At 24.6% G+C, this 25,856-nt stretch overlaps 1 protein-coding gene across 1 annotated transcript; it reads right to left on the bottom strand.

Annotated features, from left to right (window-relative positions):
* Positions 1 to 152: 152 nt before the first annotated feature.
* Positions 153 to 25,630, bottom strand: LOC112594416 (sn1-specific diacylglycerol lipase beta). Its single transcript, XM_025339184.1, has 15 exons — positions 25,096 to 25,630; positions 13,885 to 13,968; positions 12,093 to 12,203; positions 3,393 to 3,605; positions 3,198 to 3,307; positions 2,883 to 3,110; positions 2,653 to 2,802; positions 2,423 to 2,591; positions 2,095 to 2,362; positions 1,915 to 2,026; positions 1,737 to 1,829; positions 1,515 to 1,669; positions 1,050 to 1,301; positions 826 to 929; positions 153 to 735 (listed from the first exon to the last, which is right to left on the bottom strand). The coding sequence occupies exons 3-15, from the start codon at positions 12,185 to 12,187 to the stop codon at positions 540 to 542; spliced, it is 2,145 nt and encodes a 714-aa protein (XP_025194969.1). The 5' UTR covers positions 12,188 to 12,203; positions 13,885 to 13,968; positions 25,096 to 25,630; the 3' UTR covers positions 153 to 539.
* Positions 25,631 to 25,856: the final 226 nt, after the last annotated feature.

Here is a 25,856-nt window from a genome sequence, read left to right as displayed (position 1 = left end):
AATATTAGGGGTTGAGGTCAAAACAGTGTTTTAAAATATATAAATATATATGAAATAATAATTATATTAACAATAATCATAAATAAAAATGAAAAAAAAAATTAATAACTAAAATAATACTTATACCTAAATCGAAAACTTTACTATTAGATTTTATACAAATCCATAGAAGTTTAACTTTATTTTCGACATTTAGAGATTGACTTGTTGATATGAACTTTTTAATCAAATAAGTTAAGATTATATTTAAGGAGATTCTAATAATAATTTTAGATAAACAACCACAATTCACACAGTAATCAGACCATCAATTCATAAAATACTGTAGTTACAATATTTGTAGGATATATTATGCCCCACTCCCTTTTAAGTAAATGTTATAAAAAATATTTAATACTCAAATATAAATTAAAATTTTGTTGTTTACTATACTTAATAATATAATAATACCTAAACTTAGTGTATAATTGGACAGAGGAATTTGAGCATGAACTTAACAAAGCTCTAGTTTTATAACGTAATTAATTGTTTTTTAGTACTTAGATCATAGTTAATTGAGCTAAATCAAATCCGATTTCTGTTTTTTGTTCTTCAAGCACATTGTCAAGAGTTTTTAAAACATTTTCTGGTAAATGATCCAATAACATACGGGGCATTACTCTCAGTTCTTTAAAATCTTCAGGAGTGGCCCATCGCATTTCATAATTATATTCATTACTGTTTGTTCCAGATTTTCTATGAACAATTAAAATAAATATGTATAAAATGCAGTACAAAAATATAATATTTTAAAAAATAAATAAAATTAGTTGTTTATGAACATACTTATCAGCTTTTTTTTGTTCTTTACTTTTCTTTTTCTTAGTTATGTGTAGTATATGCCCTGGAGTATACAAACGAATTTTTGAGTACCTTCTGGCTGCTAATTCCTAAGAATAAGAATAATAAGTTTAATTATTTTATTAACTGATATTAAAAATTAAAAGTTTCATCAATTAAAATAAATTTTTTTTTATAAACTTTTTAAGTGTACTGAAGGGCATAATTACATTATAAGTAGATGAAATAGAAATTGGTTGATCATTAGGATATGATGACGTTGTAGGGACTAGATGATGATTACTAATGGTATCAGTTGGGAACCCATCATTCTGCGTAATCATAGACAGAACAGGTGAATGTGTAGATAACAGTGGAGAATTACGCATTTCAGAAGTAGTCCGATGGCGCCACGTTGATTCAAGGTCCCTTGATGGTACGCCGAATAATGCATAGCCAAACCCATTTAAAAATACCCGGTACTAAAAACAAAATATAATAAAATAATTTAAGAAAAAAGTTTTAAAATGTTTATTGATTAAAAACATTAATAGATATCAGGTTGACCCAAAAGTAGATATTGAAAATAGTATTATAACATTTAGAATAAATATTTATGTATATATAAAATTTTATATCTACTTAATGGGAATAATATATTAATGTATTAATTTAAATATTAAAAATAACTTTACTTTTGGTAATCTACATGATTGTAGTACTTGTAACATATTTGTTCGTAAATCTTCAACATTATCAATTGTCATATGCATAACCATATCGTCACCAACACCTACAGACAAAGTGAACTCTTCAGCTATTCGTGCTGCTTCTCGACTTAATAATCCAGCTAAAATCAATGTTTAAGACTTAATAAGCCATTTTAATATAATATACACAGTAACTGGGTTATTTACCTGGTGTAGCAAAGGCATACACTTTGAGATTAGGATAGAGTGGTCTCATATAAAATGCTAAGAGCACTGCAGTACCCGCACCTAAGCTATGTCCTGAATATTATAAATTAAACATTATTCATCAATAATAAGTTAAAAATATTATATTTATTCATAGTTAAAGTTGTAGAGCTCATACCTGTAATTACAAGATTGTATTCTGGAAAATTGGTATAAGCCTTTTCTATAACATTATGATCTTCTAATTCTTTTTTAATATATTTTGCGCTGCATAACATTCCTTTATGAGCCTAAATTGAAACAATTCATATACTTATAAAATTGGCCTCTAGTTATTTCTAAGATTTATTAATATTACATAGCTATCAGATGGAACACCATGAGCATCTAATTTTTCTACTATGGCAGTCAAATCAGTAAATATATCTCGCATTGACAATGATCCTCTTATAGCAATAACTATACTACTGGTTTCATGATCAACAGTTACAAAAAATGGTAGTTCAAATATATGGTTTACAAATGAAGCAAATAAAATATCTTTAGAATGTAATTTTGACATGTATCGAATTGCTGCAAAGTTACACAGACAGCAGTTATCTTCTTTGACCACAGTTGGCTTAGTTCTATGCAAAAAATTAATCATGATTGATTTACTTTAGTTGAAATTAAATTGAACAATTTACCTAAAGCAAGCACAGCAAAAAAACTTGGGCATCATTTTAAATAACCCTGTTATACAATAACGATAAATCAAGAATGGCCAACCATAAATAGCAACAGATAATTGGAGGTAATGCCTAGCTTTTTTAAGACACATCCAACTTGGTTTTCCAGTAAAACATTCATTAACAACTGAAAGAAAAATATTAAATTATTTAAATTATTTAATTTATATGATTTTATATTGACTTACTAGATGTGCAATTGTATCTTTGTTCAGCTAAGAGTGCAAGTCGTCTTTGTTCTCTGGACTCACGCTTTTGCTTTACTCTCAATAACACAAAACCAGCAATAAAGTCTGATGGTACAATATCTGTGTTTCTGAACATAGAACTCATCAATCCTAAAAATAATTAGATGAAAAAAAAATTTAATTGGCATCTTTTTTATTGAAATGTGTAATTTAAAGTCTATATTACTGACCGGCTGCTTGAGAAAATGCTTCATGCGAATGTTCATCTCTAATCAACCAACAAAAGAACCATCTAAAACGCCTCACCCAAATACGAGTGACTTTTCGGTGTAACACCATATCTGTATCTACATTACCATTGGCTCCTTCTTGAAGTTTTAATGACCCAACTGGATCTAACACCATGGCTAGTACGAATACCAAACCTCCCAGCATGACCCAATTGAATAGTACTCCAACTAAAATAATCGATAAATTTTTTAATCATTAATACATTAGTAGTTTTTAATGATTGAAATTAACAACACACAATGAATTATATTTACTTTCCACTACGGTACTCGTAAAGTGTTCACTATCACATTGTATACAATTTGTATAAGTCCATATAGTTCCAAGCACATTTAATGCAATCTCAGGTAAGAGTAAAATAATCCTATAAAAAATGTATAAAATATATATATATATATATATATAAATAAAAAATACAAGTTTAGTTAGCCGTTCTTAATAATTCATACTTAGCAACTAGAAGATGTGGAACGACACGTCTAGCTTTTGTGTCGTATATAGCACCTTGGGCACTCCGATTCACCAAAACCATCACAAGCAGAATGATTATGGAATGCATTACTACTATCCCAATTAGGTAAACTCTGACCAAAAGACCGCCGGTCAAACAATTGAATGTCCATTGATAGTAGCGGCACAATACACAACTCATCAATGTTAGCCTAAAATCACAGAATTGGTGGAATCACAATAAATTGTTAATATAGCTAAGACATAGTGTATACCCACAAAGGGCATAACCTATGGATATATTTTGAATTTTAAAATAATAATTATGTGTTCGTTATTAGGTAACCATTAGCTATAAAGTATAAATATATTGAATAATATTAAACAACAGAGTTACTATTGTTGTGTACGAGAGTAGTTTTGGTTTAAACAAGGAAATGTTTCGTGATGTGCGTATTATAATATCGACTTATTGTTGTCTTTATTACAAAGCCAATGACCGGCATTCGGACAACGACTATTATGAGGTTGACACGATAAATAATTCAACTATTCAAAAACATTTGAATCGATTCAGTGGCAATACCGTTAAATACCGCAGTTTGTTTTATCTATTGTTTCCGATCAAAATATTGAATAGGAACAACTTACAGCCGTATTTTCAGAGACGTGTTTACTGTTCAGTTCACCTGCGCACCCGTTGATAGCGAAATAGTTAATGCCTACTTAATAGCTACTCTACTCTCACCTAGACTTCTCAGCTCCCACCTGACACATCTTAGGTTTGTAAATTATATTATAGGTACTCCCACTATGTATATTAGCCATCACTATACCGGAACTAGACGGAGTCGTTTCGAATCGTGCGTTACTGTTTCTTCCGGTTGATTGACCGTGTCCGCTAACACTTAATATTGCTTTCCCATTACAATACACGACGTGCAACTGCAGTATCGTAAGATTTTAATTTAACACTTTTGAATTTCCCTTCTTATATGAATATTATATATTATAAACAATAATAAAATATACACGCTTCGCTTTTCCTTCAACTATATCTTAACTGATGATATTTTCTAGTGTATATTTTGTAACACTATTATTTCCTTATGATACTACATTCTATAATTAAAAAAAAAAAAAAAAAAAAAAAAAAATGGTAGAAGTATATAACAATCTTGAGAAGAATTTTCTTTCTCAATAATCGGATAAATTCATTAATATAACGGAGTTACATAAGGTCAATTAGGCATTAATAAAATCGTAAGTAGGTAACTTAAAATAGTTCGAGTTAATAAATATTACTGTGTATTTTAAATATTATAATTGTCATCAGACAAGCCTCGAGGTCAAAATTTACATAATATAAATTGTAATTTTAATAAAATAGCAGTCAATTTAAATATTATTTGAAACGTTTATTTATTAGATGAATGGTCACTTACTGTCGAGAATTTTCGTTATCATCATGCAAGTTTGAAAAACCCAATCTACGAACGTTTCAATTAAACGTTTAACTAGTGGTGAAATGGTAAATGAAGAAAAAAATTGTCTGTTTAGGACAGTTTTTATGATTAGCGTAAAAATAATGTATATTACCCTAACCAGTAAAATTTAGCAGTTTATCATTATATCAAACATGCAAAATAAAACATAACTATGATAATATAGTTTCATGGATTTAATTTAGATTTTAAAATAAAAAATATATGTATCTACTTATCCTAATATTTAAATACTATAGTGTATAACGTTTGAAATGGCTTCATGATGATAACACCAAGAGTACATATCGATTCGTCGATTATGCTAATTATATATTATGTCAAATACTGGACAATTATCTATTTATTATTATTATCTTTTTTTCTCTTGATCGTCCGCCGTCTTTACATGACGATAATTTTTTTCTTTCTTGTTCCGGTCAATGTGTGAAACCGACTATACACGACATTTCTCGGTATACCTATACATATACGATCATATGGAGTAATCATGTTTGTTTATTCTAATTTCTAGTGCATCCATAAATATGGGATCTCTAGGAATGATGTAAGTACAACATAAAAATTATATAATAATCACACTTTGACCGGTATTCGTTTTTCTTTTCTCTTATGCATATTATTATAATTATTTCGATAAAATATTATTTTTATTATTATTTTTAAATTATATCAAGCGGTAGCCTGTGGCGCGCTGTAGCCGCGAGATGCGACATATTATATATTATATAAAATAATATATATATATATATAAAACACCAATCGATATAATATTTATTTGTTTTATATTTTTATTTTATTGTATTATTTTAATCAACAGCCATAGTTCTTCGTAATTGATGATTATATACATGAAGAAATAATCCCATGTTATTTTAATTATTATTCAATTTATCAAAGTCTTTACATCGTGAGGCTTTTCTTCAAGGTTATGTAATAATTTTAAATTTATTAAAATAATTTATTTTCAATTCTTACCTCACATGTTGTTTTTATTTATTTTTAATTTTATTTTCTTACCTATTTAAATGATCTTATACATACATTTCGCATAACAATAAAATCCAGAAAACTCCGATTTCGGTCTCGGTGTGTGGTGACGACCCAACCGTAAAAATGTCAAATATAGCATTCGTCTAATCTGGTCATAAAAAGTGTGATATGTTACAATACATTAGCCATAATGTTTTAAATATTTAAAAAAATAAATAAAATATACATAATTAGTATACTCATACTACTCACACTAATACATATATTCTTTTTTTTTTACTTGTATATTGGTAATATTAGTTGATTTTATAATTATATTTTGATAAACGTAAATAATATTTTATCAAATAAATCTATAAAAGTTTGTACCAAAACATTGGTAAATTGATTTGTAATATGCATAAACATACTTTTATAGTGTTGTTTACAGCAGGTTGAAATTAATGTAGTTCTAAATTATACATTAATGCGTGTAACAAAAAACAAAAATTTAAATTTAAAATTTTTCGAAAAATGTATAGCATACAAATAATATTTAAATGACAATTTAACCTCTAGATAGACGAAACTGTCATGATTTCATAGCTTAAATAATATTTTTCTTAAACCATAGACTATAGAGTATAGACATTGTTTATTTGTATTGAGGTTATTAGAAATGGTATAAAATACGTTTATACATAGTTAAAATACGTCATTTATAACTAATGTAATAGACAGATTAATGTTAAGTATTGTTTTATAATATCTACTTTAAAAATGTTAAATTAATTGATTTCAAAAAAATTAGATACTTATAATCCTGTACATTATATTTGTATAGTATACTTATAGTATAATTTCATTGTCATAACTGTGTGTTAAAATAGTTTCGAAATTATAAAAAAATTCACAGAATTAAATCATACAAAAAATATCCAAACAATTTGATCATACTATGAGTGTATAATACCGAAATAATTATGATAAAGTGATACTCCGACGGGGTATCCTTTATATTGTGATGATTAATGAATAATATAAGTAATACATATTACATATCATACAATATTGTATATATGAAAATTAAATACGTCCAAAGATGACTCAACTTAAACAATTAATATAATAAATTATTATTTTAATTCATAGAGAAAATGATGAGTAATGGTGAAATAGATGATATATAAGAGATGAAACAATTTTTAACACATTTTAACTTTAATTGATTTTTAACCAAATAAGGATTACAAATAACAGAACTGTAATCTAATGTAGATCGAACTAATGCAAAGTAAAATGTGCGTAGGCAATTGATGGTAGTAAACATTTTGGTGCTAGATTTAATAAAACCTAGTAATTTTAGCGCTTAGTTTAATAGTATTGATATGAACATTAAAGTTTAATTTGGGGGAAAATTAATTACCAAGATCTATAAATAGAAAAAACCGCTTGAGGGGTGTACCATTAAGAAGGGTATAAGGAAATTATGTGGGAGAAGCTTGTCTAGAGATGGTCATTATTTGGCATTTTTTCAAGTTGACATGAAGATTAAGACGTTTTAGTTACCCAAGATTGTCCAAGAAATAAAGATGCCGAGTTCTGATCGAAGGAAATGCCATCAATTTTTAAAAATATTTTCATATGGCTGCAGAAAGGAAGAATTTAGCTTTAGTAACCTATTTATTAATCAGATTGACAGTGAAAAAAACATAAGACTAAAATATTCTTACTGCAAGACACTATATTATGAATTATGAAAAATCCATTATGTTCAAATGAGAGTTCATATTATAAATTAGCTATATTTTTTTAATTTGAAAAAAAAAAACAGTGCAGTTTTAAAAGGCTATAAAAATGTACAGGTTTATTTTATTTTATTTAGTACACCATGCCATTTTATAAATTAAGTTCTGAAAATGACGTAAAAAAGGTGATGGCATTTGCAGCACTGGATCTAGGGAGGGGGCAATCCGGGGCACGTGCCCTGAATACTAGTCATAAAGGGGCCCAAATTTTTAATTATGTAATAAGTAAAAAAAAAAAAGGTTATTGATATAGAAGGGCGCCAATTTCATATTTTGCCCCGAGTTAAAAAAATGTTAGATCCGGCACTGGGCATTTGGCAGCAATACATTGATGAAGGTGATTTCTTCCCGAACTAAATCTTTATGTTCTTCAAAGGCGTGAGGTCAATTAAAATTTTTTTTCTTCAGCCTTACAGGAAAGAGTTAATAGATTGCTAAAATTAGGTGAGCCAGCAGAAAAATGTGGCCAAAAATTTCAGAAATCGCCTTTAACAATGTATCACTGCTAATAGAGTTAAAATCTTTCTGATGTCATTATTATGACTTGATGCATAAAACAGTTTACCGAATGGTATCCAATAAAATAATACAAACTTTATTACTGTTAAATACGTAATTTTTTTTTAAATAGCCTTTTAAAACTGCACTGTCTTTACCACATTCTGTATCATACTAATTAATTACTTGTATTATTTTTTTATTAATGTGCTTGAATAATATATTAGGTAAATAATAACCACGAATAGGGTAGGTTCGTGGACTTTGATTTATTGATTCGTATTTTATTCTAGTTACTTGAACACAATCTAATACAACTCATGTAACTCTAACCTTGTATTTTATTTTTAAATTGCTTCAATTATTTAGTAATATAATAATTCTTAACGTTCGTTTAAAAAATAGTAGAGCAAAAATTAAAGAGGGGAACGGTTAAACAGAAATAATTTTTGTGAATATGCAGATTTCACACATTTTTTAAACAATAAAATGTCAGTAATTTCTGACCTTGAATTTAGACTGAAAATACTTTAGATAATTTAACTATGCTTTCGTACATATTAAACTATGGTTTTTATTTTATGGTCAATAAGAAAATTAACCATTATATATTATGCCTATATATCATGAAAACAAGTGTTCCACAATTCTACATAAAAAAATGAAATTATGTGTAATATATAAACAATTTCGTGTGACAATATGGGGTTAGGAAATTAGGATAATTTTATAAAATCAACAATAGCAGTCAAACAAAATTTGAAAAATTCTACATTATAAACTTATTAGTCTTGATATAACTTTCATATTCTAGATCTATATAAATTTTTTTTTAAATGTTTACATTTATAGCGAATATTAAACTTCTTAATACCTAGGTAGTTGTAATTTTTTTATTATTGATGTTTTTTTGTAAAATTAAAATAAATGAGTTTTGTATACTTAAAATTGTATACATAGAAATTCAACAAATATAGTATTTATTTAAAAGATAGCATTATTAAAATTTCTTAATAGTTTCAAAGAAAACTGTCAATTATTTTTGAAGAAAATACATCATTTTTACTATTTTTTCATTTATAAATAAAATTTAGAATCGTCAAATGAACGTAATAATTTATTTTCGTCTACTATAAAACTAAAAGTACCCAATTTAATGCTTCAATTTTATTTCTGCAATTCTGTATAACATTTTATTCTTGAAGTTACAGGCAAAAATAATAACTTTTATTTGAAAAAATAATAATACCATAGAAAATATAATATAGGTATTAGGTACCCATATAAAATTATAAATTTAAAGAAAGATATTAATGTTTGAACCGATTTATAGTAAAACAGCACACAGCCAAAAAAATTAATTTTTCAATGACTATTCATAAAAAAATAATAATAACGATGTACTAATAGTAGGTAATAAAAAAATAAAAAGTTCGTATTAAGAGTAAAATCTCCAGATATTATTAGCTATTATAGTATTACCGTTTCACTTAAATTTATAACGATTATTATTTATTTTGATAAATAACTAAAAAGTGCATAACGTTTAAAATATAATACTTTTTAAATTTCGATAACCCTCGAGAAAACTGTGACTATTGGATTTTTATTACAAGTACAACTATTAAATAATTTAGAACATAATTTTGATTAACTTTGAGTAGATTTTATATTTTTATGGATGGAAATTGTATAATTCGGTATTATACCGGTTGAGGGATTCAGGTAGGATGTAGAACATTTTAAGTTTTCTTTATGAGGCTTGGTATTGTAATGTATATAAGAGAAACTATGCCCTATATCATAAACATAAGTTATATTTCTTTGAGGTTAATAAAGAAATTCTAAAACATAATAGTGATCGTTATTTTTATAATGTTAATGCACCGACTTAGTAATATATATTTGTACAGACATTATAAAAAGGACAAGGATGGTATATATGCGTGATGTTGGTTATATAATATAATCGACATCATACAGTTTATTATTACGGGCATTATGCATATATAATAGGTATACACACATAAGTATATGATTGCCATCAAAATTAGACGTAATTACGTTGGTAACATACTAACATTTCATATATCTAAATATATGTATCTACCTAGAGGCGCATTATCAAAAGTACAAATTAGACGGCCACCTTGAAATATTTGTATAGTTTCTGGCGGATAAGACATAAAGTAAGTAATGATATTAAATATAATATATTACATAATGTTATAAATATACAATTGTTATAAGGGTAACATTTTTTAATTGATTTGCACAATAGGTATAAATGTACAATAAATATGTATGAATTAATTTATTGAAAGATTAAAAATCGTGCATATTTTATAACAAACGCATATTCACATATTCATATTGTATAACAATTTATAAATATTTAACGCAATAAGTGCCGTTATTAAACATTATATTTTAAAAATATAGGCGTATATATTGATGAAAATAAATAAATCATTAATTAATTCAAATACTTCCCTAAATCAATAGGTTTTATGTGATGTTTACATAAATAATTTATTAAATATTTATTTCGTAACGTAATAAACTCATAAAACCCATTTACTTAGGGAATAAATTTAAATAATAAAATATATTTATGTATTTTTCTGGATACATACATTAAACAAATAATATAGAAATACCTAAGAGAGTCAGTCATTATAGAAAATCGCTAGGTGTATTAAAAACAGAATATTTCTTTTTGGTTTTGATTCATTGAAGGAAAGATGCTTTTGACTAGACATTAGACCGTTTTTATATGATTATGGGAGTAGGTAATTGTTAATTATTAAAATGTCGAAATAAGAGTGGTTGGTGGGCAAAAGTAGTTCTGTTTTCGTATATGCTCTTAATTAATTAATGATTATACGTATTACAATATATGTAAATACCCAGAATTTTCCGATTTTCACCATGATCAATTACACCAATCTTTGTTAACATTGTTAAACTTAACAACAAACTAAATAAATAGTTATTTGGTAGGAAGGAAGAGGTCTTTGAATTCTAAGCAAGCGTGGATGAATTAGATTTAAAGATATTTCTTGTTTACTCACATCATTATATATAGGTTCGTGTATTTATTTAAATTGTCATATATACGATAAACCATATATACTTTATATATATATATCTTTTTATTAATATTAAAATATATTTACAATCTGTTGTAAATAAAAAAAAAACTGAAATAGTTAACAGACAATTAAAAACAATGACATAAAAGTTTAAATACATAAAGAGGAGACCATTTAGCAAAACAATCTTTAATATTTAATATTAAATAATACCTTGTGTATAATATATTTTGAATTTATTCTACATATAAAATGATGGTTTCGATTATAATAAATTTTCACTTGAGTACCTGGCGGTTTTTTTTTTTAAGTTAAAATAATGTAAGTATAAAATCTGTAAAATTTTACATGTGGTTTTTCACCAAGTATTGGATACTAACAATAATTAGCGAAGCGAAGCGACGGCAGTACATCACTAATGATTGGACAAATGGCAATCGCTTAAATAATCATATTATTTTTAATTGACATTTTCCTACCAGATCGATATTTATTTATAAATCTTATTTATTAGGCATGGCAGTATTATAAGTATCAATTATTTCAAAAATCTATCTTTTTTAAATTACTTATTCCAATTATATTTCAAACAAAAAGGTGCCTACGTATTGTATCTATTTATAATACTGGAGTAGGTTACTAAAAAAAAAGATAGATTCTTGGAATAATTGATAATTAATACTGTCGTAAATTATGTATTTATTACGAAAACATCCAAAAACTTCTTTTATGTGATAAATAATATGTATTAAATTATTTAGTATTTACAATAAATTTTTTGTTTAGAAAAAACCATAGATAAGTATGTAAAAATAACTCACCATATTCCTCGCATTAAAAGCTCCAATAATCCTGGAAATACCAAATCGTCTGTACCGGCAAGCCATCTACGTCCAAACATTTGCATAGACGGCATCGTGGTAGTTCGACGCCTTAAAATTAAAAAAATATTAACACAAATAAATAATACATTTTAAATTTTTATATTGTAACAATTTATAACTATAAGGAATACATGTTTTAAGTTCCCTCGAAAATTTTATACTGCATAACTCATTAATCGATTCCATCTCCATACATTATAATTTATAATATAGTAAACTATGTAACTACAGTTATTTCTGATTTTTTTTTTTTTCGTATACGGTTGATTGCTTAATAAAAATAAATAAAAATTAGCTCGCCTAATTTAATTTTTTAGTTTTTTATTATTTTTATTATTAATCTTATTTAAGCCAAGAAACCAAGGCCATTATAGTTGTAGATAGAAACAGTAGAATTTTTTTGTGTAAGATTTGGTTAGTAGGATTGGAACACCGTCTGTGTAGTACGTGTGTGCGCTATGGATTCGTTACTAAAAACTCGGGTGGTCACCTATCCAACAGCTAGCGACGTCGGCCGATGCTTGTCTTCAGAACACATTAGTGATTGTGACCAACCACCGCGCCACACCACATCACAATTGTATAGTTTGATATTTAATAAAGCTGGAGAATTTATTTGGAGGGGTCTTCATGACAGATTCTAAATAGATAATTTGATTGATTAGTATAATCACACCCAATAAAAAATGTTAGTAATCGGTTTTTCAAATGTGTATTTTAAACTAAAAAGGTTTAACTTATTTGAATAAGGTTGTGATAAGAATGCAAAGCAAGGTCATTTGTATAACGTACGATGGAAAAACAGGGGCAATAAAATAAATGTCGTCAGAACAATTCATATAGCATCCATGTTCAAGTTCATATGCGATATTATATGTGAGTAAAACTGCGTTTGAACACATAAATAGCATATATAATCTATATATTCTAATAGTTTTTATCTTTTTTTGTTTTTAGTTGTGTATATTTAGTATAAGGTAATATATTATACTAAATTATATTCAATGTACGTATTAATGTTCAAAAGAGAAAAAACAAATTATTTACATTTATATCTATATAACAAATAAAGTTTCAGTTGAGCTAGGTTTTGCGTTTAAAGATACCTCGGATGGCCTTGACTCCGGATCTCAGGTCCAGTGTCACCGGAGATACCCAGCGAATGAGTGTGTGTTTAGTCAAAAAACATTTAGATAGTTATACCATATAGTTATATATATATGGTTTATGATTGATCATTTATCAGTATATTATGAGAATATTCGAAGATGATTAAGTTGTTGGATAATTAACCATTATTCGTTATAATGAATTGCATACGTAAATATTTATGTTTTATTTTTAAAACATTTAACAATACATTTTAACAAACAAAAATAGTAACATATGTTAGTAAGTATTGTGTTGATAAGTTATAAAAAATAAAATATAATAACTGGTAGAATTAACTAAATTACCATAAAAACTAAAAGTTATTACATATAATTAGTTTAAGATAATCATTAATCACTCTTTAGTTATAAATTATGTTTGTATAATATATTATACACTTGGTCTCACAAAATCAACAAAAACAAACCAAATAAATTAAAACTATAGCAAATCATTAAACATAAATAAGAATAAATAATCTAAATTTTAATCATATAATAAATCAATGTATTCTTGAAGCTAGAAATAATTTATACATATTTTAGTTAAATAATAATTATCAAAATTAACAATTTACCTCTAGTTGTTGAACTTTAGCTTGGAGTGTCATAATACATTTTATGCGGTTTTATCGGATGTACATATTTTGAAATGGCTGCATCTAGAAACATAATTAAGAGTAATTTTCAAGTATAATTTTAGCAAATTTTGTATTTACTATCGAAAAATAATAAATAATATTTAATGATTAGGTTTATCGTCTATTCTATAATTGACTAAATTTTTTTATACAAGTGAATTATCGAAATTCGATCTTTTTTTTTACTATAATTTAAAAGCAGTTATGTATTGAAGTGTATAGTCTAATATGGGTAAATATACATAAAAAACTTCAATAGTTTTTCGAGCACGTGCAATAAAAGGGAAAATATAAATTCCGTAACTAATCTTCCTTGAACTATGTTTACTTTCTACCAAAGTGTGAAAAATATTATTTGTATTAATTTCCGACATATTTAGTGCGATGATATATATATTTATAACATTAAAGATATACAAGTGTTTTTCATTATAATTAACCCATAGAAATAAATTAATTGGCGTATTTAATTTTATTAAAGCATAATAATATTACTTAAAAAATTTGGAAAAAGAATAAAAAAAAAAAAAAAGTATATAATTTAAATTACATGCATAAACTATGTTAACAAATATTCACAATTTACAAAAAGTTTTTTTATAATATATACATATTAGAATTAATTTTACAACACTTTTAATAGTTATTAATAATTCCAAAGTGTCATCATTTAATAATTTATTTTATATTTCATTCATGTTATTTGCACAGATTTTTATATTATATAGTAGTAAAAGAAGTTGTAGTTATTTTTTTCTGGCTATTCTTATCTTAGAGTAATAAAAATTAAATTAAAGTAATAAAATTACTGTAAGTTCTAATACAAATACATAATATGCTGATATGCATTATGCGTGTTGTAATTTATTGTATTATTCATAGGTTAATAGGTTAGAAAAATTAATAAATGTACCAAAATTATTACATATTTTAGAATCAACAATTAAACTGCTTTTAACACTAGATTATTATCAGCAGAAATATAAAATTTAAATAATATAAAATCTGAATTTTTTTTGTAATCTTTTCTCATTAAATGATAGTTTAAATAAGATCAATGAATTTAAGTTGTTTAATTTAATTTAATTTTTTTTTTTCATTTATACTATATATAATGAACAAAAGAAATTATAACTTATTACCATGTAAAATAAATAAATAAAAATCTATATGAATTTAAATTATAAATTAATTAACATTATGCAAATATTATTAAGGAAATAATTAATAAATAATTGTAGCTTATTCAAATTCAATTTGAAATTTACAAGTAATCGTTTAGAATACTATTTTTGAGTAATTAATATTCATTAAATCTATAATATACTTTTAATGTAATTGGTTTTTATTAATATGATAAATAAATAATAATGATTAGGTAATTGTTTTTTTTTTTTTTTTTTTTGAAGGATGTATGTAAGTGTAAATATAATATTAATCACTTCATCAAAAATAAAAAATAAATCATTAAATATTTTTAAAATTTTGAATTAGTATAAAATTTTTTTCCTATATAGAGACGATTGATCCCCGATTTATATAATATTTTAACATTACACACCTATATATAGTATGTTACGTCAAAGTATAAGCAAAGCATGACTAAACAAATCAAATACTCATTTATTTTTTTATAATTTTTGAAATTATTCTTATAAAATGATTATTCCTGTTACGCAATATTATAAAATTACCATTTTATTTATATTATGGTAGAAGTATACAACCGTAGTTTAGGTTAGCTGATACTTGGTAAATTTAATCGTACAAATAACACTGTACATGATGTATATACGATTAAATAAAAAATAAAATCGAACCGTGTTTATTTTAATGCTCCAATCATTTAATGTAGATTGAAATATTTTGATAATTTTACTAGATAAGCACATTTTGTTAAAGACCGTGTTGAAAAAATGGAGAGGATTAATAATAGAAGTGAAATCAGAAAGAAATTTAAATTTTAATGGAAGGTTAATGTTGGTGTTTGGTATTAAATCATTCCAAAACTGGAAGTAACATAATATGATAAATTAACATTGTGTATGAATATTCAGAGATTCTACGTTATTTGAAGAAATTAATTATTTAAAAAAATTTCATATATTGTTGGGGATGTAATATTATTATTAAAATTAGAATCGTTTGCTAGTCTATTACTATTGCAGCTTCATAATACCCAGTAATCATATTAACTATTATAAAACTCATGTTATTAAAATATTTACAAATAATACTACTAATACAATCAACATATAAAATCATTGATATTATATAAATATGAATGGAATTCAGTTCTAAGAAATTAATATACAAAGTATGAAGTATATTTAGACAAAAATGATTTTATTTTAGTCTGTATGGAGTAAGGAATGTATCTGTTGGTTTTTAAATATATTTTTTTGTGTCGGTCACAAAATATTAATACAGAAATCATATTATGGAGAAGAAAATTTACTTCGACATTGAGTGTTTTTAGAAAATTTGATTTAGTTATTTTTCGAGTCAAAAATTAAAATAGAAAAAATACTACAAAGTTTTACAAAATCAAGTTAGTTTTCTTCTTATAATTGAGAAAGAAATAATCGTAGTAACTTGAAATTATTAATAAATCTTTAATTTTTTTTTTTTATAGCTACGATATACCTAGTTTTCAAAATATTTTGGCGTTTTTCTAATATTTGAAAATTTTATAATTTTAGATCAATTTGATATTATTTTTATTTCTTGTTTAAAAATTTGTTCTTAAACATTTTAATAAAATTCGTCAAAATTACAAAAATATACAAACTTATAGAAATTTAAAAATATTAAAAATACATATTCAAAATTTCTTTTATAAGCGTTTAAAGTTTAAATTTTAACAAAAATGGTCAACGATTTTTACAAGATCAGTTTAGTAATTGATGATGCAATTAAAAATATTATTAATCGTAAAAATTTAAAACTTTCCATCATTATGTATAAATTATTTATTTTTTATACATGTTGAAATTTTTAAAATATTTTAACATACTATATATTTTATCATCTGTTCATATATATTTCTGCAGTACATCGATATTGTCTTATAATTCATAGCTAATATTGTACAATTTCTTTACAAAGATTTAGTTCAAGCTGTCCAATTAATAAAATACTAATAATAATATTAATTTAAAATAAAAAGCTGCTTAAAAATGTATGCTGATCTATTCATTTTTATTACTCAAAATCGTTTTCTATTTACAATTAATTATTATTGAATTAAAATTTAACGCATCTATTACGCAGTGCTACTCAATTAACGTATTACATTAAAAATCTACCATAAAGCAAAAGCTAGTTCCCGGATTTTTGATTATTTATTAATTTTTTTTATCTTGTTATACCGTAAAATGTAGATACTGATTTACTTAATATATAATATGACTAATATAATACAATCAATAACAATTACTTCATTATTATTGTTAAATTTTGTTTAGTTATTGTGAAGAATGATAACTTATAGTAGTCAGTGTAAAAAACTGATTAAATAAATTGAATATTATTAATTCTGTGGCATGACTATGACTTTGAGAATAACTATAGCATTAAAACATATAATGAAGTATTTGATGTATTTTAATATATTATAATATATACTATTTAACTGAGATAACATTGAAATATCAATAAAATTAACTTCACAGTTAATATAGTTTAAAGTGTATGTAATGCTTTATGGCCAAATCATGATCTATGATGATTTAGGTAATAACTAATAATTTACAGTACAAATCGTTTGTATTATTAATATAAGTATACAACTCACCTTACTTATAAGGTATTAATATTATACAATATAATAATTAATGTTGATAAACTGTAATAAATAAAAATAAAACTAGAGAATTTTATAATAAGAGAACATTTCATAATAGGTTTTGAGTGTACCTTATTATTTTGAGTACACTTCGTCATTGAGAAACTAATAAATGTGTTAAATTTTATTCAATGATAAATCATTGTATATGTATGAACAAAGACTTTAAGAACAATCAACCTATATTTTTAAATGTATAGCGCAAGGTACACGATGAAGATAGGGATGATGTAGTGTATAAAAGGAATAGGTTAAATTACCTATGATCAGTCACAGACCACAGTAGTACAAAAGAATATTGTATTTTAAAAATTATGATAGAAATGGACTATGTGTGGACAGATAAAGAAGAAAGAAACGTTAAGCATGTTGTGTGATATTGAGGTTAAAAGATAGATTGTAAATAACAGTTGTGAGGCCTATTTAATGTTCTATGGATTGGAATGTTAGGCAGTAGCCAATAAATGTAACAGAGAGTGGGCGTAGCAGAGATGCGTTGTTTAGAAAAATGCAAAAAGAGAACTAGGGAAAATAGAATAAGAAAATAATTTATTAGGGGCAGTAAGGAGTCTTTACATAGATAACATGAAAAACAATATATAGGCCTGATGTTGTGTTATAAATTATAACAACAATTATAACTTATAATTAAGTGAAGTGATTCACTATTCAGTGATAGTAGCTATGACAAAAATGTTGAAAGGAAAACCGAAGAAAAAAATCAATAGTTAAATTAGAAAATTATATAAAAATTTTGGATGTAAATAAAATAAAAGTACATAGAACAGAGCTTTTTGAAAGTGAAGGACGGTCGACTTGTATAGTAGTGAGAAAAGGTGAAGAAGAAGATAATATAAAATAACTAAAAACGTTATTCTTGTTATAACTATCAAATGTTGTTCTCAAAATGTCTAAAAGAAAATAATACGAATGTATTTTCGATATTTTTAAGATAAGAAAAATCTATGGAAAACTTTTTACTAAATGTTCAAGCTTAAACTATCATAAATAATTTAATACTTTTGAACTTTCGTGTAAAATTAATACCAAAAACTTAGTTCAGAAGTCTTCCTTATTTTAAGGTAAATGTTTTAAAATAAAAAAAAAAATGAAAATTTTACTTAATTAAACCTATTCCACTAAGCCGTAATATAAAAATTTAATTTTTGAATGATCAAAAATTTCTCATACGATACTTAGTGAAAGGAAACCAGATTTTATAAAATTGTTTATGGTTAGTGGTCACTGTCAGAACGACACAAGGTCACGGCAATTAAAATTATTCGTAATGGTAGACAATTATTTTAGCAAAATATTATTTTATATTATTACTTTTATTTATTCTATAATTGTAAATTCGTTCAAAAAATATTTTTGTGAATAGTAAAAAATTTTGAATACGTTTAAATAGATGCAAAAAAAATAAAATAAAATGGATTAAATTTTATCTTACAAAAGATATCTTGTTTAAAAAAATGTTTATTAACATTTAAGTAAATTGAAAAAATAATAAACTTAATTGTAATAATAACATATACACATTTTACATAAATGAATGGTATTATATACATTTACGACTTAATTTTAACAGATAATGTAAAGAAAAAAATTGATAGCGCAAATGTTGGTGAATTTATTTTAAGTATAACTGAAAAATGTAATACAACATAATTAATAGAGAAAAATAGTTTCAACATATCATTCAATTTCGTCTAGGAAAAGATAAACAGCTTAAAATAAAAAGAGTTTTGTTGCATATTAGGTGCCGAGCGTACTCGTCATTAAGTGCACTGTAATGGATGTTAAATTTTAACTCAATGATAAATCATTGTACAAGAAAATTAATTATGAGCGGAGACCACATATCAACAGCGACTTAAGGATATTTTATAATACATTTATATCAAGTAGCTACTGTACTCGTAAGTCATTTATTATTCTATTAGTACTATGGCTTTAATTTTAGATAAAATCATTGTAAATATTATTTATTTTGTTTCTGAAATATAAATATATAAATATATTATATTATTAACTAGCTGCGTACTTTGTTCAGGAAAAACTATTCATTCAACAATCATCATTCTCCTATCGCTGCTCAGGTACTTTGCTATCGTACTTAAGTAATACGGTTAGACAGAACCAATGTTGTTTTGTCTTAATGTTAGAATACTTTTAATTGACTTACTGTTAAACTTAAAGATAATATTAAACCACCCCATAGGCATGTATTGCTATGTTAATTTTAACGTGAGTTATAATAAGTAAATAAAATATTAATATTTTAAAATTTTTATAACTGACTTTTGGATTTCGATATCAATAAAAAAACTATGAGATTCCCTAAATATTTACCTTTAGATTTGTAATAGATTTAATGTACTCTGTTATTAATTTTTACCACACAGAATTAATTTTGCTGAGCACATATTAGTTCGGTGTCCTCTAAAAATATACAATTACTCGTATATATACCTAAGAGTTATTTAGATATCAACTATTTTAGGACCTAACTCCAGCTACACGAGATTCTCTCAAAATCACGTTATTTTAAGTGCTTTAACAACAATGTATTTGATATTTTATTAGTTAATGTATACGAAGATATTGCGAATAATATAAAATAACAAGTAAAAACTAGCTAACCTTGGTATGAACATTTAATTTTGTTCACAAATAAATAAATATATTTTACTAAAATTATACCACAACATTTATGTTTTGGGTTCTAAAGTATAAAATTTAAAAAAAGTAAAATTTACGCATTTCTTATTTATTGATGTAATTTGATTTTCCAAAGTATAATATTTCTAAAACACTGAACGTATAATTGTATTAACATATGAAATGGTTCTAAGTCGATCAGTTTTTCTAAGTTTATAAAATGATAATACACACATCGATCATTAATTAAAGAACAATATATACATGTAATGTGTATGTTGATGACATAGTTGCATCACGTGTTCGCAAGAGAAGGGTGTGCTACTGTGAAAGTTGTTCAGTCAGTGTTCACCTCCAAAAGACACGTATAGTACACGCGGTCTCGCAGATCTTCTACATGCGCATATAGAAGATAAATATACATACACAGCAAAAAAAGTATTAAAAGAAAAGGTAATAATAATAGTGAAAATTATTAAATATACCTAGTTATGTAAATAATATTAAGTAAGTATTAAAAAGAAATAAATAAAAATTATAAATGTGACTAATTATGACGCATTTCATAATTATATAGAATACTATTGTACCTACATTTTATAAATTAAATACAGCTATGTTGGCCACTTTCTCGCCACGTCATACCAACCAACATAGCGATGGCTTGTTCATCCTAATGGATTTTTTGATCATATCTACAAAATGTATTTAAATATGTAAATTTAATTAAGTTTTAAAGAACTGATGGTCGTAAAATTGGTCTATTGGCAAAATATTTTTTTACTACAAACGATTTACTTTAATTAAGTTAAATTAACACGTATAATTTAAATCCTATAATCAAATAAGCCTAAAAAGATTACACGGAAGTAAATATTATAACAACATTTACAAAAATGATAGATAATCTAATCTAAAATTCAAAACTGATTAATATTATTTGGTTATTAATTTGTTTTATATGAAGGTATTATAATTATATTATATTTTTATTGATTCTATAACATACTATAGTAGGTATTGATAATAATTAGTGATTTTATAAACTAATAAACTTGATAATAGAATCTTGAAAAATGAAAAAAATAAATATCATTAAAATATTTGTGGATTAATATGTTAATTATTAATTAACATGATTGATTTTGTAAAGGATGACTTAAATTTTTTTTTATTTCATAGAATTTTGAGATCAAGATTCTAATGAATAATGTATTTTTATAACATAGCTACTTTAGGCATAAAAATAAAAAGCATAAATTATTCCTGTATACAATTATCCAAATATTTCAACTTATTAAAAATCACACTAAACCCACAATTGTATGATTTTAATTTTTTTTTACAAAATATGGATTCACCTTAGATAAAGATAATAAATGTTTGTGTAACTTATTTTATCTATACATAAATTAACAATTAAAATAATGATATAAAAGATTGACTATAATAATTAATGTATTTTAAATAATTATAAGATAGGTAATAATTTTACAAAACATATTTATTATTTGTTTATTTATTCTATTAAAAAATATTCTAAAAAATTGAAACATTTATATTGATTATAATGTAAATGGTCTTACTTAATATTTTTACTAATTTATAAATAATAAACTTTTTTTTTTAATATGATAATATTGCAGAAATCAAATATTATATTAGTAAAATAAAAAAAAATTAAAAGCTCAATGATTTCAAAATCTTAATAAAGGAACCATGGACCACGGTTAACATTTTAATAGATATTATAAATGAAAATAAATTATTTCAAATTATGAAAATGTTTATATCACTTTTTATTACTTTATAGATATTTCAGTGAAATATTATCTGCCAATTAAAAAATTAATAAAATACCCTCATGCATAAAATGCAAGTATTAAATATATAAAATTTCCTAACAGGAAATCATCTAGATATTATTTTATCATCTCAATTGCAAACCTTATGATTCATGTTTTTATAATTTAATTTATGATTTAATATTTAAGTGTTTATAAATAAGATGTTTTACCATAGTGGAAAATTTTCAAATTGTTTACAGTGGTTTCAATTTGTAATTAACTGATTTTGTCAATTATATATGATTAAATATCGTCCTTACAATATAATTGATAAATACGTAATAGTTATAGGTAAATATGACAAAAATTATTTTAACCTGCCCTTGTGGCTTTGTTAGAGAACATAAACGAATTAGAAATAGATTTCTTAATGAAAAATGCAATAACATGCTGTTAAAAACAGTAGATATTTCTTAATCTAATTTCTACTGATTAAAAACAAACGAGCTGTACACATTTTGGTTGTTTATCAAAAATATTATTTTGGCTAAATACATTTTTTTTTTTGTAATAATTTACAACACTTACCTACTATCAAAATTATTTTTCATTGGGTACTTAATTCAAAAATATAGAAATAGTAATCAAATTGACTAGATTCTGACCAAAATAATTTAGGTAAATGGGATAAACCCTTTAAAAATTATGGTATTTTAAAGATTAAACGATACTCAAATAACTAATATTAGTAGGAATATATCACAGATAAAATCTTGATAGATTAAATAGTATACTTTATCATGAGCAAAATTCTTTTAATTATCAGATATTGTAACCACATACACTTCAACAACACCGATTAAATATAGATATTAAAATTAACTTCATACATCACTTTGATTGGTTACATGAATAAAATGTTAAAGTTAATTTTTTTTTACAACTTATAATATTATATTCAAATCTAGAGTCATAGTCCAATTTTATTATCTTAAATAATTAAACATTTTTTTGTTTATTTAAAATCATATTATATTGAGTAGAATTTACATATCTGTTTTAAACACATTGTAATAAAATATAAAATTTAAGTAGGTAATAATATGTATTATTAATCTTTAATTTTGATTAAATATGTATTAGTTAAGATTATTATGTGAGAAAATTACTCAAATTTAAGGAATTATAAATTAATAAATAAACCATAATATATTTGAATGCAAATAAACAATGTGCAATGCCATTGAAAGCTAATAGTTACCTATAACCTGTGTTAATCAACAATTTTTTTGGCATAAGATTTCCTTGAGGATTTTCTATAAGCAAAGCATAGAGATGTAATAATTTACTAATAATAGTATCATTGGGATCTAAATTTAGATAATATAATTAACTTAAAAATGTATAGCTAGGTTGGTAGGTACCAAGTTAGTACAGAATATGTTATTTTTACGATAATACACAAATATTAGAAAATATTAGAAAGATACATCATGATAAGTAATAAAAACATTTTTTACATGTAATTAATATTTATCTAGAATATTAATACATAATTATTTTATTCTATGGTATAATTATCAAAGTTAGATTAAATTTTAATATTTTATAATTTAGTATTTTCAATTTTAAGTTATTCTGTATCCCAAAATATTTTGATTTAATGCGTTATTTGGCATAATTGTTGATTAACTGTTTAATATTTAAAACTAAAATTTTTCTAATAATCTATCACATAAGAAGGGAATAACAAATTTTATAGTTATATTGTATACAACTTTATAAATTGCAGACAAATGATAATTTTACTAACATAAATAAAATTAATTTATTGTAATTTTTTATTTTTATATTTAAGAAATGATAAAGAATCATATAATATATCTTGTGTATATATATTTAAAATATACATTGTATAACCTTTCAAATTTATTTTGGTGCTTGGCAACCATCAAGATTTGAAAAAACAATAGTAGCTTGAAAACTTTATTAAATTGAAAAAAATATATACAAATTATACCAACTAAAACATTTTAACTTTAGGTACTGAAGTTCAACAATGTCAATAATAGTCAATAAAGATGGTATAATTTGAATTGGAAAATTAAAATTATTTAATGAATATTAAAAAAAATAATTAATATACATTATTAGAAATGGATGCATACTTACACATTACAGTATTATGTACAGTTAATAAAATACATCTATTTGTATAGTTACCTTTGGTAGACCAGAATATAAAATATTATTTGTAAAATAATTACTTATGAATAGTATAGTGATGTAATCATTAATTATATGATTTATTTGATCAAACAAAAAGAGCTAAGAACAGTAATAATTTGTACCAATAAATGCCTAAGTAAATGATTTTAATTAAGTAAATATATTACTTTAACATACGCAAAAAATATGTGTTATATTTTAGCTCTAGATCAATAGGACTAATAGTAGATAAATTAGATTAAAAGAATAAAGCAAAAACAAAAATATAGGTATATATTGTAAGCAATCTATGTTTTAACATTTAAAATTAATAGTAGGTAGGTACTTGATATATCATAGGTAATACATCAATTCCTAGTATCTGTCCATCAGACATTAGTTATAATTCTAAGCTATAAAATTTTAAAAATTTGGTATGATTAGAAATATATGTATATCATATCATTTTTTTTAGAACAATACTCTGTTACCTATATTAGTTAGCTTATAAAAAAATATTGGTAGGTAAGTGAATAACATAAATTTATTAACTTGACAACTGTACAAAGCCAATCATAAAAAAATACAGTAATGATGATTAGTGATTACCAACAAATTATAATGTGTAGACTATCTACTCACCGAAATAGATAGGTCCACTGTTATATTTTTCTCGACAAAGACGGGGACAACGCGTTGACAATAATTATAAACCGTTTGGTGTTATTTATAAGGTAATGCGGAATATTGCACACAATTAGTATGTCGCGAAGAAAAAAAAAATGTATCGATGCGACCTACTTCGGTCAAAAAACTCATTTATTGCACAAAATTTCACCAGACAAAAAAAATCGCTTGTTGATTGTGCAAAAACTGATCGCGCAAACAGCCCGCGGCGATGAGCAGAAAAATGATCAGGAATTTTTACAGCGACCGAGCCGTGCGAAAACCGTTTTCGATTATTCAAATGCCCGAATCGCTGGGCAATGGAAATTATTTCGTTCACGTAACTGTGAGACTGATAAAAAACGCGGACGACTAGTGATAACGAACTATCGGTGAAAACGTCGTCGTGACAACTGTTGCGCGCGCAATTGCGAACTGCAGAGCCACTAAAAAAGTGAAAAACGGAACGTAATTCAGAAACAGTGCGTGGCTCAACACCACCGGGGTGGAGGTAACAGACACACGATTCGCGGCAACAGTGCGACCGACCGCTACGACGAACGGCCGCCGCCTTAAAGAGAATCCCCACTCACCGTGTACTTATATTATTGTTGTCACTCCGACATAGCAGTACAACTTACAATACTATAATCATATACTGAAATCACTAGCCTGTAAAGTAGGTATAAAATATCATAATATATAATTATATATGTATAATCCACACACTACTGTCT

Source organism: Melanaphis sacchari, unplaced genomic scaffold (genome assembly GCF_002803265.2).
Source record: "Melanaphis sacchari strain LSU unplaced genomic scaffold, SCAv2.0 Contig22_pilon_pilon, whole genome shotgun sequence".
NCBI classification, from domain to species: Eukaryota; Metazoa; Arthropoda; class Insecta; order Hemiptera; family Aphididae; genus Melanaphis; species Melanaphis sacchari.
Note: the sequence above shows the minus strand (reverse complement) of the source record. Positions and strands in the feature narration are given on the sequence as shown.